The sequence below is a fragment of the Cricetulus griseus genome, chromosome 2 (assembly GCF_003668045.3).
Source record: "Cricetulus griseus strain 17A/GY chromosome 2, alternate assembly CriGri-PICRH-1.0, whole genome shotgun sequence".
In the NCBI taxonomy this organism is placed as follows: Eukaryota; Metazoa; Chordata; class Mammalia; order Rodentia; family Cricetidae; genus Cricetulus; species Cricetulus griseus.
In genome coordinates this window covers 301931428-301947617 of record NC_048595.1, presented here as the reverse complement: position 1 = coordinate 301947617, position 16190 = coordinate 301931428, and the positions used below count along the sequence as shown (strand labels likewise).

Here is a 16190-nt window from a genome sequence, read left to right as displayed (position 1 = left end):
AGTTTAGGCGGTGGCAGTGAGCATGTACTTTCTGGAAGCAACCAGCAAGAGCCCAATGTAATCTGAACACAGGCAGTGCGGAAACAGTGGCAAGAGGCATGAACAAAGAAAGATATTACTTCAGTTAGCTGGGGAGTTAAAGGATTGCTATCTTTATCCTAAAACTTATAGTGCCTTTTGTGGGAAAAATGGAGGGAGGGAAAAAAGGAGAAAAAGGGAGACACAGAATTAGAGACATAGAGACAAAGATAAGGAGATTCTCTTTGTTGACCACTTTGAAGGGAAGCTTTTTAAATGTCATGATAGAGCTTGTTATCTTTTGTAATTTTACAAAACTTTGTGCAAATATTTGCCATTTAAAGATTCTAATATATTAACATTTTTCTGATCTTTACATTTATGAAAGTCTTAGTAACATGCAACAGTACTTAAATTAGTTAATCTAATTAATATATTAACTCTAGCCAAACGACCAAGAGTTTTTGATGTTTGAGAGTCAGGATGTTAGGTTTCCCACTGTAACCTATGGGGTAGCATATTAGAAGGTTGTCGGCCTTTCAGGATTCATGTTATTTTAATGCTCACTCAGTTATTTTAATGCTTACCATCCTTGTGCTTCAGAATGTGTCAGTCAACACTAGAATATGCCTATACTTCTCTATGGTTTCCCAGCCCCACTCCATTTATGTCTGAAGAGTGGTTAGTGTTATATGTAGCATTTGAAGCCACCTCTTTCCTAGCCTATGTAGCTGCAAATGCATGCCATTGCTGTGAATTAACAAAGGCATGAGGCCTGGTAGCATCAAAAGTGCTCGAGCAGAGTATGTTTAAAGTGTCATAAGTTCGTTCATATCTTTGAATTGATTAAGTATCTTTAATAATTTGCCAGATGAAAGCAAATATTTTGCTTCTACTTAATGCTGAGAACTTCAAATGTTAAACAACAAGAAAAACTCAATAGACAGGAATTATTAGGTATAGTTAATAACAGCTATACAGATTAGAACTCATATATTAGAGTTAGAAACTTGTGGTGGTGAGGTAGCTCAGTGAGTAAAGGCTGTTGCTGCCACTGAGTTTCATCCCAGACCCCATGTGATGGGGAGAAAAGCAGCTCCTGAGAGCTGTGCTCTGACCTACATGTCCACCCTGGTGTGCACGCACACACACACTGTCATGCACACAAAATAAATCTGTAAAAATTTAAACGATTACAAACCTGAATACTAAGCGGTAGCTCATTATGCTGTGCCATGTTTTTCTTATGGAATGGGATGATTTAGAACTTTTGTTTATATTTGTTACAGCTGTCAATTATAAACATATGTGATGGTTACTAGAGAAGAAAATATGAAAGTGAAATATTTGGTGGTGATACAATGAGTGATTTTTGCTTTGAAAAGTTACTTTTATATAAGTGTAGAGACAGACACAAATGAATCAAAAAATCCATTTTGTTTTATCAGCCAGTGACTTTTCTTTTCTTGAACAGATGTGTGCACATTGTTAAGCTGAATTGGTCAACACCCCAAAATTTCTTATATCCTGTTGTTTTGAAAACAAACATTTTTGCTTTAGTCTGGAAATCAGTGTGGAGCTTCAAGAGTTGGAAAGGTTTTGCTTTGAAGCTGAGAAGAGAGCGTGTGTGGGCATAGGATTCACTTCAGTCTGTTCCTTTTCTTTCCTTCTTCCAGTCCACATACTTCTAACTGGCCATGAGCAGTCTGCTCTTTACTGCTGGAATTCAGAGCTGAGTGAATTCTCTTTTGTTGTGGAAGCACCTGCTGCTGACGATGCAGCCTTTGTTACAGTAAAGTCGCTCAATTCAAGCAAAACTCTAATTGCTTTAGTGGGAACTCCTCACTCGCATGTCTGTGAGCTGACTCACATCTCCAGCCAGTCTGACTTTATTCCTAGGTAGGTTCAATGCTTTTAATCTCACCACAGATTTGTATGACACCAAATTCCTCCATCTCATTGACTCAGTTACTGATTTACATAAAATGTAAGAGCTGTTAGTAAGATGGAAATCTGTCATTCATACTTTTAGTATCTCATCTACCAAGTTAATCAGGATTATAGAAATATTTTGTATGAAAATTTTGTTTATGAAATGTTTTGATCCTTGTAAGACCAGTGTTATTCAGGGTGATAAGAATTTTGGGACTAAACTACTATGTATATCATTAATTGGTCATCATCATCATCATCATCATCTTATTTCTATATGTGTTTCTTATGCTAGTTTAGGTGAACTGATATTTGAACCTGGTGACAAAGAAGCAATCATAGCAGTAAACATCCTTGATGATACAGTTCCAGAAGAAGAAGAATCCTTCAGAGTTCAACTTAAGAATCCAAAAGGAGGAGCAGAGATTGGCATTAATAGTTACGTGAGAGTCACTGTTCTATCGAACGATGATGCCTATGGAGTTATAGCATTTGCCCAGGTACACTTAAAAGTCAAAGTTGTCAGGTTGACAACTTAGGTTGAATAAGCTTTTAAGGAGTGAATGACAGTCTTTATCCTTTCCCTTGCCTGGTCTCATTCCTTCCATATTCTAAAGTGAATTCTACTGACATTACACTTTATAAACGTAAACCCTGGGTTCTCTGGATACCATGTCCTAGTTTGGTTTTTGCCTATTTACTTGTCTTGACTATGACACATTACCATTTGGTCTTGTCCCAATATTTTGCTTCAGGTACTATCTTTTAAAAGACTTTTAAAACCAGAAGGTAATAATGAAACAGATCTAGATATACTACACAGTGTATTATATCTCACATGACACATAAACATATAACATCAAATGAGGAAGTAGTGGGGGGTTTATAGCTGTACAGGCATTGTGCTACACACAGGTAGATGCCTTTGCCTTTTTTCCCTCAAGGAATGAACTTTAAAAATCTTCTCCATATACTTGGGCTTCATATTCCTTTACCAATGAGAAGAAAGATAGACATTCATATTATGTTATTTATTTCTATCCTCAAAGTGTATTGAGTTGTACTAACTTGTTATATTAACAGCTCTACTGTATTTTTCTCTAGCATCTCGCATGTGTAAGGAAACACTAGTTGAGATAGGCTTAACCACCAGGAGCACAGCAACTACAAAGTTAGACCAGGAGCTGGTGGGTTGGCTGCATGTTACTCTGTGTTACCATGGTTCAGACTGGGCTAATGGCCCTCTTCATGCTATCATTGGAAAGCCAAGTCCTTGTTCTGCTTGCTCAGAAGCTCCTGTTGTTGTTACAATAATGTTTTCCTATTCAAGTCCAGTTACTGCCAGATGCTTTCAGAGTCCCTATGACCATCTAGAGCTTCAGTGACTCAGTAGGGATGTTCACAGTACTGGGTGTTTAGTGGCTATGTGTTCATGTGTGTGTGCACGTGCACATACACATATATTATGGATATGTATATTATTATTATATATGCATATACCACATATTATATATTATATGTAATATATTATGTATGTGTATTATATGCATATATAAATGATATATATCAAAATATTTACATATATACCCATCTTTGTGTACATGCACATATGGAAAATACTCATGAGGAAATCCCAGAAGAAACCAGGGGTGAGATTCTAAGAGTTGTTTATCCATGGAGTCACATAGAATGTATCAAACCAAATTTTCCTGGCCTTGAGTTGTATTGTTGCAACACTTGTAGAATTTGGCCACTCAGAGACTCGGAGAATCCTAGTACAGCCTCAAAGCCAGGGTTCCCATTGCAAGCTGGTCACCCTCTGTCTTACACCCTTACATGTTTCAAAACTTAGGATCCCAGAAGGAAGACAGATTCCAGCATAAATCATAAGCCATATCATTTGTATGAACTGTTTGTACATAGGAACCACTTAGTTAAGGGGACTGAAGGGACCTCTTGAAAACCAAATTCGTAGACACCAGCTGGTGGTCAGCCCCTTGAGCTTTGCTCTTGCAGGCTAGCAGCCAGACCTGCTGTGTTAGAACCTGGATAAGCCACTCAGTGACAGTGAATTTGGTCTTTGGGGGAAAGGAGTCCATGATTTGCTTTGAACAGGTTCATTCTAGCTATTGTATTGTGAAAATATTCTAAGTGGAAAGTGACATTAATTTGAAGCCCTTATCACATGATGGATCTGTGGGAAGCATGAATCTACCCTTTACTTCCTTGGGGACAACTGTGGGAAAAGCTGGTATAGGGGGATGAGGTTTGTGCATGAATTTCCTGAATCTGCCTGTAGGGGGCAGATTACACTGTTTTCCAATCTGGCCCTTCCCTGAACCAGGAAAAAAACCTGAGAAGGCTGAATAGAAATAGAATGTGAGCATAGGGATAATTTTATAGTTTTGTTTCCTAGTAGACACATTTATGAAGAGAGAAAGAATCAAGCCAGTTTAAGAAACAGAGAAAGAAAACCAGTTTAAATAGAATACTTTATTTAACTGAGTATATCCAGAATGCTGTGATTTCAACATGTATAAATACTATAGCTTTAATATTTTACATTCTTTACTGCCTTGTCTTTACATTTAGAGACCAGTGAATCTCAACCATTCAGGGGTCATATGTGGACAGTAGGTCACACATAGTATAGGGCAGCTTTTTAGGATTTGAACTGTGTGTTAGGGAGATCCAGAAATAAAACCCCTCTGTACAAGATGCTGACATCTTCATTACTTCTTCAGGCCTCTCTGCAGGTGACACCTTATCAGAAGGGGTGGGTGACAACTGGTGCCCCCATCTGAACCTTCATGTCCTGCCTTTTCTTCTTAAGGACACTTAGAGTTGGGACATTTATGGGTTACCAGTTTCTTTCTATTAAAGTTAAAAAGTACATGAGCTGGAGGCTGCTATGTTTACAGCTGGACAACTAGGTGGAGCTTGTCATTGTCCAGGGGTGACGATAACACAGGGCTTCCCAGTGCTTCTGAAAAATGTGAAGGGCAAGGCTGGGGGTAATGAGCTGAGAACCTGAGAGGTGACAACCTGCATAGGCTCCTTCCACCCTCTCACCCAGAGCTTCTCTTAGGAAGCTTGTCTAGATACACAAACCCCCTGTGGTTTCATTCTTGCCTCTGGGCAAGATCTGGAGTTCCTGCAGGCCCTGCCTAACATAGGATTCCTTAGCAGAGTCCCACAGTACGAATCACCTATCTGGACAGCCACCTTTAGATGAGGTTCAGTAGAATTTCTGGTACATCTTCTGGCTGTGTGAAGGTCTCATCTTCCTAACCATCAGTAATGAAGAACATGGAGCCCTGAATAAATTATGTGCCTATTTTAAAATCTGATGTTTTGTGAAAATTTGCTCACCTTAAGCACAGTTTTGTGACTTTGAAACATGTGTAACATAACACTGAACAGCTGTGGGAAATGTCTTCTTGGGTTAGATCTGTATTCAAATTAACATTTCTGTAAGCTTTAAGGAGGGGTCTCTTCAGATGGCCATTGTTAACAACACATGGGAAATTCTACAGGAAATAGTTTTTTTAAAAGCATCTTTATTCTGACTGCCTTATTGAGAAATGGAGGATGCTTTCAAAGAAGGGATTTGTGTCCACGTAGAGCTGTGTGTCACCAACTGTGAATATGGCCGGATGCAAAATCATAAACTTAAAGCATTAGGAGGGGCTTTTAGCCAACACAATTGTACAATTCTTAATCATGGACTCTGTAGACATAAGTTCATGCCATGACACATGAAGATTGGACATATGTGAGAGTATTCCTTCTGAGGAAAAGGTCTTTAAGTAGCTAGTGTGAGGTGTTGTGTGTGATACAGTCACGGAGTGGTAGATGTTAGAATCAAACGAAGAAACATGGCTGGGAAGGATGGGTAGGGAAAAGGAATCATGACACAACACAAAGGGATTTCCTTTTCTGGCAGGAAGAGCAGTTGCACAGACCGTGAGCTAAGAAACGAAACATCATCAAAAGAAATAGGTCAGCTAATTGACTATTTCACAGGACATGGATTTAAGTGTAAGATACATTAGCAAGTGAGCAGAGATGAGTGTTATCTCAATTCTCATGATGTTGGGGCATTGGGTGTGGTACTGGAGATTTCCAGGGCTAACTCTTAATTTGCTAACAGGAGAGGGAGATCTAGAGGGCCTTTACACAGAGGCAAAAGTTTTCCCTGTCATTCCGGTTTGTGTTCTTGTTATTCTACAAACCTGTCAATGCAATGTATGCTAGGCATAAAGTAACATATGCCCATTGGTCAATATATGTCAGGAAGACAAACATAAACGCAGTTCGATAAGATGAATGGTTTGTTGTGACTTTAGGTGATTTATGTATTTGCTCATTGAGCTAGTTGCCCTATGTAGTCTGCCACACTTGTCTTCCTGTCTTCTGGGCATCACAGGCCTGAGCACACCTTACACTCCATCACTGTTCATGACTGTTGTGTTTCATTTAGTTTCCCATTGTTCAGAATTATGAACCTTGCAAATATGTAGTAATGCAAAACAAAGAAGAGATTGCTTTGGTATTTCAAGGAATCCCTGTGCCTTTCTGTGCATCTTTCAGAATTCGTTGCATAAGCAAGTGGAAGAAATGGATCGAGACAGCCTGGTAACCTTGAATGTTGAACGCTTGAAAGGGACACATGGCCGCATAACTGTAGCATGGGAAGCAGCTGGAAGTATCAGTGATGTATTTCCTACCTCAGGAGTGGTATGTAGTTCCCTGAATCACAGAAGACACTTAGAAATTACAATTATCATTCACTGATCAAATCCTGCCTGCTGGAGGAAATATTGGAGTTTGACCACTTTTTCTTGCTAATCACCACAGAGTAGGGTGCAATTTAAGCATAGTTTTGTTACTGCTTTTTTTTTTCTATGAGAGAAAAACTATCTGTACATAAAGCAAACCCTTTTGAGGTTCAGTATGTGAGTCAGCCAAATTGCATTGCAGTATTAGAAGGATAAGATGAGCTAAACTGGGAAGGAAATGTGTCCAGATAGAAAACAGTGGTTAGAGGACAAGTCTGTGGGAAATAGGCAAATGAGAAGTCCATGAAAGCTGTGGACAAGCTTCCATTTGCTGTGAGTAAACTGAGGTGACAGCTGTGAGCAGGAGGCTTCCATGAATTAGTCAGATGGAGGTGAGGAAGGTAGGAACATATAGAGGGAAATGTCAAGCCTTAAGGGGGTTCCTTCAGATCATATAGGAAAGCGAAGCCTGTGGAGAGGAAAGAATGAAAACCTGGTCCAGATTGTCAACTTGGATCAGACTTCAGGGAGTTTAATAACAGGCAGTTTATTTCCAATGTATTTAAGCCCAGCATAGTTTGGAAAAAACCTTTCCCAATGTAATACAATCCCCATTGCACAAGGAAGTGCTATTACATTGAAACTACTCAACTCAGTGTCATTTCCTCCAAGAAAATGGCTTCTAGAGATAGCTACCTGTGTAGCTTAAGGGCCTAAGGGTCCTGGTCCTGGTTGTGGGAAGTTGGGGAGCCTCTGGCTGTCAGGGTCACTTGGATTACTAGCTACCTCTAGTCTTGATTGTAGGAGCTTGGTATAGCCTGGTCCAACAGATAGCACAGATCACCATGCTGCTAATCAATTGGCAGCTTTCTGGATGGAAGAACAGGTTTTTCATCCTTCCCATTGGAAAGACAATCTTCTGTGCTTAACATTCCTGGTTTCTCTGGAGATCTGTGGGCTTTAGGACCTTTGTGCACTGCTCTCAACAGATCCACAGGCAATTGCAGGTCCAGTGGAGGGTGATTCTGGGGAAGGGTTCTGTGTCTAAGCTGGTGCTTGGCTGCCATCCCAAGATCAGATCTGATCCATTGCTATCCTTCTTTAAGCAGTGGTCCTAGGGTGCCTCTAGGTTCGGGTTGACTTAAGGGCCATTTGCTAAAGCTGGGGGCTGTCTCTGAAGGTAAACACAGAATTTGCTGTTCCCACTAGTTGAGGAATGGGCTCAGCAGCCACAAAATGGGTCTGGGCTGAGGATCACGTTACCCATTATGCAGATTAGCCTAAAATTGGTGTTCTGTTTCAAACATGTCATCAGAATGACCAAAGGAACAGTTAGTTGAGTCACAGAGAAGTTACAAGGTGTCTTTTGCAGGAACATGACCTCATGTGTTTCCGGTTTTCATAGGTCAATTTTTCCCCCAAATATTTCTCTAAAGAATTATTTAAAGGATCTTTTATGAAATTATCTCCTGGAAAAATGTATATAACAGTTTATCATTTCTAGGTTCTTACCATTTCAAATATGATGGGCACTTCGATGTGTTAAGGATGTCTTAGTAGTCTCTTGTATTTTACACTCAATTCTATGCAAATTAACAAAACTACTAGTTGTATCTCTGTTTCTGTATGATTAAATTATATTTCTCTAGTTTATTATATGAATATGATTAACATTTAAAAAATGTAATTGCCTGTTTCCTTGAGATAATTTTTGAAAGAGTTATTTTTATGCAATATAGGAATCAGATATTTTTTGTAAAGGGTCACATGGGAAATGCTTCAGATTTTATGTATTGTTTGTTCTTTTTTAAAAATAACTACTGTGCCTTCATAGTACAGTTGTGCCAGGTAATACAGAGCAGTTATTATAGGTAGTGACTGTGTTCAATCAAGTCTGTTTGGTTGCATCCCAATAAAACTTCATTTATATATGAAAGGCATGGCTCATAAGAGAGCTAGAGGCCTCAGCCTGCAATCGTAATTTGAATAGTTGATTTGGAAATAGATATTAGGATGAATGGTGCTCCAGGTTCTGGAGTGCCACTCATGCTAGGCAAGCTCTTTACCATGGAGCCACAACCTTCATGCAGAACATGAGCCTTAAGGAACTACCTCTTTTCTTTTGTTTTTGTTGTTCGAGACAGTGTTTCTCTGTGTAGTCCTGGCTGTCCTGGAACTCACGCTGTAAGCTGGCTGGAGCTCAGAGACCTGCCTGCCTCTGCCTCCAGAGTGCTGGGATCAAAGGCATGTACCACCACCAAATGGCTAAGGAAGTAATTTTAAAAAAAACTTAGTATTTTATTTGTATCAATGGAATCCTGATTTGTATCAAAGGATTCCTCAAAGCATACCATGTGTTCATGTTGTCAGAAGGCCAAGTGCACCTTCCAAATGAAATGCCCATGATATAATACACCTCAGGCAGTTTGGACAGTTCCTAGACTGCTGATCTGGATAACATTACAACTCTGATGCTTGAGACCCAAAGTTTATGATCATAATCCTAAGATTTCACAGATATAAGATGGGAGCCAAACTCTACCGGATGGACTCTTTGGTGCTACATTTTGGCTATTTTGATAAAAAAATAAATAAAACAGGAAGTTCCAGTTAAATAAGTAATGAATCTGTGTTTGTTCATAAAAAAAGATAACTGATGTAGGAATGGCATCCAAGAAGGGGGCAGATCTCTGTTAGCAAGGACTTCAGATGCTTTCAGCATATTTGAATTTGACATCAGACAATGGAAGCAGAAAGGAAAGAGGGAGGTTGTGGCCTGCATCTCTGTTGTCTTTCTCTTCTCTCTTTTCAATCAGTATTCATTGCTAAATGATGCATCCATCTGTAGTATCAGTTACTGCAAAAGCTTTGTAGATAAAAACATTTAAACTGGTAAAGCACTCTTTTATTTTCTAGAGATTTACTTATAGTATCAACCACTATGATTCCTGAGACACTTTGTACTTATAATGAAAAGTTGGCTCCATGATATGACAATTTGACTGCAAGTATTAACTCACTTTTAAAATGCTTTACTTCCTTTCAGACAATCCTCTAGTTTTAATATAAAAGACCTCTGATTTGTTTGTAAATCATATTATATTGCAGAATCATCTTTGGTTTATAAATTATGGTCATATTAAAAGAAAATAAGAAATTGATATTTTATGATGTGATGTTAATCCCAACATAAACAAAACTCTTTTGTTATTATTTTTAGATTTCATTCACAGAGGACCAGGCACTGTCTACAATCACTGTGACTGTTATTGCAGATGATCTTCCAGAGTTATCTGAGGCTGTGACTGTGACACTCACTCGGGTTGTCACAGAGGGGGTTGAAGATCCATCCAAAGGTGCTACTATAGATGAGAACAGAAGCATGTCTGTGCTAACCATCCTGCCCAGTGACTCACCCTATGGTGTGGTTGGCTGGCATACTGATTCTCTCTTTACTAGAGTGCAAGAGCCCAAAGGTAAGCCTGGTAAGATTTCATAAGCTCTAATAAAACCTTTCCTTGGACATTTTCATTACAATATTAGAAAGGGATGTAAATTTCTTTCTTCATACCACTTTTTCAGTTTGGTAGACTGTATTCCTTTTTAATTAATTTAAACTTATGGAGTCACTTTGCAATTATGTTTCTAAAGTATTTATAATTTCTAAAAGCACACTTTAATGTTAATTTTAAGCTGCTTAAGTAGCAGGGATTGGCTTTTACTTTCCTTTTTCTTGTTTCTTTACTTGTCCTCATCCCACACATAGATTTCCTGTGTATTTTTAGTAGGTGTATGGCACAGTCAGCTACAATGTGGGATGAAGTTGGTGTTGAGGTATTAATTATGTCACCCCAAACAGCAATTAGGATGATCTCACCCTGTGGTGTGTACAGTGGCCAGTCCTTACTGTCTTAGAGTGCTGAAATGTTTACCTAAATAACTACTCATATTCCTTGTTGAATAAACATTCTAAAAGATTATGATCAGTCAGCCTATTGAAATAAAAGGTTATATATAATATAGAATAAATTTACAGAATGGCTTGAAAATTCTCAGATAAAAATATGTGCAAACAGATTTCAGATTCCTTTTAATCCCAGAGCTGATGGAAAAAGTAGTATGTGATTATATTCCTGGGCCCTTGTTTACCTGTATGTGCAAGACCCAAAGCAATAGACTTTAATAAAAAAGTGTTCATTTTCATTCAATAAACATTTTTAAACATAGTAATTTGTAGGAATTACATTCTTCCTTTTGATAACAAACATAATCATTTGATGCTTTTAGACTGGTGAGGATATTAATAAATATTTTTAATGTTTTATATAACAAATTATTTTAAACTAAGGAATGAAAAAATGGTAAGTTCTGGGAGACACTTTAAACTTGTTATTGACACCTCATTATAGACACTGAAATCACTCTTCCAATGATTAGTATTAAATTATGACTATGTATTGAACTACTCATTCTCAAGAAGTTTCTGGGGATTATGCATTTATCGCCTCTGTTATACCTCCATACTTCTGTAAGGCTCCATCAGATTTATTCAAGTGTGTAACACGTAAAGCATAGGGGGCTACATTGTAAGGACAGAGGGACTAAAGCAGATGAATGCAAGTATGCGTGGCAATCTTGAGCACAACTTTGCAAACAATGGAGACAAAACAGAAAACACTATAGGATGCTGTCCTTGTGTTATCTTGAATTCCTTGACTGTCTAGAGACTGCATTCCACTGAGAGCTCTTAGAACATTAGAACACAGAACAGCTTATTAACTCGAGGCACATTATCCCCTAGAGAACATCACTATTCTTCAGTTGCATATTGTTCGAGACAAAGGACTGTTTGGGGACATTTCCATTCATTTGATAGCGAAGCCCAATTTCTTACTGCACATCAATAATCAAGCTACTGAGAATGAAGATTATGTGTTGCAAGACTCAGTGGTAATAATGAAAGAAAACACAAAAGAAACTCATGCTGAAGTTGCCATTTTGCCAGTAAGTATAGATTATAATATATGAGATTAGCTAGCATGCTTTTATCCATAAAACTGTAATTCTGTAATAGTTAAAGAATTCCTATTAAAATATTTTATTATAGGATGGAAAAACAATAGTGTTTTTATTGTATTTGTTTTAGAACGGGAATGATTTGAATTCATTTGAAATACTGAATTTGGGTTAATTATGTGTCTGATTGGTTGGGCACACTATGAAGATAGTTGGATAAACTGCTTTAATAATGGAATGAATTAAATGTCCAAGTCAGTCTAGTTATTTTTATTCTTTGCTTGGCAGGAGAGAATTTTCACTTCATGATACAATGACTTCAATAAGATGAACATTTAGGTGGTTTAGTTCTAACTTTTGCTGGCTGTAACTCATTGCCATTCCCTATTTCTGTGTAAAGAGGAAAGGGAGTTAGAGAAGCAGAGACACAGAGGGGCCAAACAGGCAGACACACCTGAAATAGTTGACAAGAATCAGAGGTGCCAGTATGGCTATTCGCATCCCATAATATTATAGTAACATATAATGATCATGACTGGGGATTCTTTCAGAACTCAATTGCTTGTCTAGCATACGTAAGATCCCAGGTTTGATATGCAATGTCACAAAAAGTAGTACATTTATAAGTAATCACGTGTGAGTTTAATAACAGTATATATTAGGCACTGTAAATGTATTACATGCTGTTAAGTAGATGTGGTAATATTTGTACTCCTGTTATAAGTCTTGGTGGTTATCGGTTACCTGGCATGTGGAGATGATAGAAGGAAAAGCACATAAGGGAGGGGGAAGGCCCGGTGGAGCTTTCCTTTGATTTTTCTCTATGTTACTTCTACATCCTGGTATTTTTATTACTTTCACACAAATAATTTTTTTTTTCAAAATTAACTGTAACTACTAAATTACTCATAATAGATTTATATCTAGAACTTCCACTTTTAAAACACATGTAGAATTTATCAAATTGCCCTAAATTTCTTTCAGGGTGTTATATATGTGCGATATATTCAATAGAGTGAAGTCAAAATTGTGGAACAGGATTTTAACATTTGCTAAATGCAGTTGTGGGTGCCTTTGAAAGATCATCTTGAACATATAGATACTGAGGATGCCCTAAGAAAGTGTTGGATGTATTAAAATAAGTCAAGAAATCACTTTTGTGTACAACAGAGGCACCGTTCCTGTATAGTTAGTTGCTTACTGAAAAATTCAAGATTTACAATGCAAATGGAATATTGTTGTAAAATATCATCTGGGTCTGGAGGAATATGTGTGCAACTGAAGCTGCTCAAGAGACTGTTTCAGAGTCACCCCGGCCCACAGGTTTGAGACCAGCCTGGGTGACATAGATAGGCATCATTTCAGGAGCCAAACAACCAAATGAAGCGTCTTTCTCCCCACCTCCCAGGATGAGACTGCTGAACTGGAGGAAGGACTCATCATTACCATCACTTCAGTGAACCTGGTGAACCCCGACTTCCCTGCAGAGCAGCCACGTGTGCGGAGACCAAGGATGGAAATAGCGGAGATAATGATTGAAGAAAACGATGATCCCAGAGGGATCTTTAAGTTTCATGTTACCAGAGTGAGATGATATTCTCATATTTATATAGTAATATAAGTAAGGCTCATCCTTGCTGATTTGACAAGTGCCTTTACATTTTTTCTTTTGCAAAGTAATTGGATTTGTTTATAACATATGAACAAAGATAAGTATTAAGTTTGTATTATGAATGATTTTTAATTCTCTTAGCTGACCACCGAGTTAAACAAGTTTGTTTTTTCATTATATTTTGCTCTAAGTTCTAAGCATTTCTTACACATGTGAGAATAATAAATTCAACAAGTTATAGCTTGGGAGAGTCTGAACTTTGACCTGCCTTTCAATGTCTGTTCTTTTTGAAGGATGCTGGTGGGGTAATTACTGCTCATGAGGGGCCTCCACCCTTGAATGTTCTTCAAGTTCCTGTCATCCGGCTGGCTGGAAGCTTTGAGTTAGTAAACGTGCATTGGAAAGCAACGCCAGACAGTGCTGGCCTGGAAGACTTTCAGCCATCTCATGGGATTCTACAGTTTGCTGATGGACAAGTATGTTCGGTGTGAACAGATTTATTGTTGTTTTTGGCTTTGCTTCAAGCATCTCCTAAGTGCATCTCCTAAGTGGACATGCATTAATGACTGATAAATGCATTCTATTCTGTTTCTTTATCAAGTGAAATTTAATTATAATTAGTTTTTATATAGTCTATTAATCACAAGAAGAGAATTCTTTTTTATAGCTTTTAATGAAAAATTCATGCAATGCATTCTAATCATACTTTCCCTTTCTCCAATGCCTCCAAGGTCCTCCTCACCTCACTCAACTTCATGCTCTTTTCTGTCTTTTTAAAAAGCAAACAAAAACAAAAAGCAAGAAACACATACAAAAACACAAAAATGGAAACCAAAATATACAAGCAAAGGATTAATGTGACAAAAAATGCTCAAAACCCAATGAGACTAAAAGTTTATGAAAATACCATTGAGTTTGCTTTGTATTGGCCAACTTCTCATGGGCATGGGGCCTACCATGAAGTATGGTAAATATGCCCTGTAAGATTCCATTGGAGAAACTATTCTCCTTTACCAACAGGTATCAATTGCAAATAGCCTTTTGAATAGTGGTGGAGGTCTGTGTCCACTTCTCCCTTTAAACTCTGGGAGTCTGACTAGTTTAAAGCTATGTAGGTCTGTGCATACTGCCACTATCTCTGTGAGTTCATCCGTGCATCAGTCCTGTTATGTCTAGAAGACATTGTTTCCTTGGAGTCACCATCACCTCTGGATCTTACACTCTGCCTCCAGCAGAGAGAGAATTCTAAGAGACTGAACTTCCCTTCCATTTGAAGTTAGAAGTTATGTAGGAGGATAATAATTGAAGTCAATTATTGACTACAGGTTCTTAACAAAAAATATTTCTTTAAAATGCAAATGCCTGATGCACTACTTTGTTCCCAGTTTTAGGTCCTTTATTCATTTTATTTCTTAGTGTTTGCTTATAAGTTGATAATATTTTCTATTTATTTTTAATTTATCATATGAACAGTTGCAGATTTATATAGTTAGTTACATTAATTACATAATTCTCATTACTCTCTCACGTGCCCCTCCACTGAAACTTTTCTTCCTACCTAAGTTCCACTACTACTTTCATGTCTGTCCTGTGTGTGACCCACCAAGTTTGCTTAGGTTGCTTGCATGAGTGTGGGTTGGAGGTTATTTCTTGAGCCTGGGCTACTTTTCTTTGGCTACACCACTGAAGGATATGACAACCTCTTCCTCAGCAACCATTAATTGCCTGTAGTGCCTCAGGGAGGGTTGGGACTCTTCTGGGCCCTCTGCTGTCCCCAATGAAATATCCATGGCCTAATCTTGTGCAGGTCTTGTACACATAATCCTATTTTAGTGAGTTTATGAGTGCAATAGCTATGTCATAGCCAGCATCATTCCGTGGCATGCCTCCTGATCCTCTGGTTCTTATGGTCTTTCTGCCCTACATCTTCCATGATGTTCCTTGAGTCTTGGAGGAGGCGATATATATGCTCTATATAGGGCCACACAATCTATTAGCATCTGTTCTTGTTATTTTAACCAGTTTTGAGTCTCTGGCTGGCTGCTGCCTGCTGATTTAAGGGGCTTCAATACACACAGGTGCTTAGGAGCAGTTTAAAGAACTAACCTGTGGGTGTACACGCAGGTGCTTAGGAGCAGTTTAAAGAACTAATGCGTGGGTGTACACATGGGTACTTAGGAGGCAGTTTAACATGTCTCTTTAGCAAACACTAGTAATAGGTTCTCCCCCTCACAGGCCACAGCTACAGGCTCTTGACCAGCTGTACAGCACTCGATGTGGCTTTCCTCCTGGGAATGTGCCTCACATCTAATCAGGAGGCAGTTGGTTGGTTCCGTCATGATCACGGCACTGTTTCACTGGTCAGATCAGTACTGTGGGTCAGTTCTGCAGCTAGCAGGTTTCCCTCTGGGCAGGTCGGTGGATAGCTCTTCTTCACAAGCACTCTGCAGCACACTTCTGGTACTGTGAAAGGTAGCCAGAGGGAAAGGGATTTGCTGCTTAGTGGCAGTCTGATTTCTGTGTTCTGTATCTTCAGTGTGTGACTTGCATCTTCAAAGATAAGTTCCATACTATCATGTCCTGGGGGGCAATCAAGAACAGTGACAATAGGTTGTATTGTTTTAGGGACCAATCTAGCCAACCCCAGTGGTTCATAGTGGCTTTGTAATGCTAAAGGATACACACAAATATAGACTTCCTGTACAAGAGATCTATTATGGTTAATCATTACAGTTGGAACTTGTAAATGATTTCTACAAAGCATGAAGTGTGGGTAATACAAGTAGTGGGGGAATATTTATGTTAAAGCAGAAGCATATAAATTGGTTTGC

General features: G+C 38.5%; 1 protein-coding gene across 1 annotated transcript in view; it reads left to right on the top strand.

Annotated features, from left to right (window-relative positions):
* Positions 1-16190, top strand: part of Adgrv1 (adhesion G protein-coupled receptor V1) — a 509614-nt gene that overhangs the window by 117893 nt on the left and 375531 nt on the right. Inside the window, exons 50-56 of the mRNA XM_035440478.1 lie at positions 1695-1917; positions 2246-2450; positions 6544-6690; positions 9952-10207; positions 11533-11735; positions 13156-13332; positions 13653-13835. Of these exons, the coding sequence (XP_035296369.1) occupies positions 1695-1917; positions 2246-2450; positions 6544-6690; positions 9952-10207; positions 11533-11735; positions 13156-13332; positions 13653-13835 (1394 nt within the window). The remainder of the gene's footprint in view (positions 1-1694; positions 1918-2245; positions 2451-6543; positions 6691-9951; positions 10208-11532; positions 11736-13155; positions 13333-13652; positions 13836-16190) is intronic.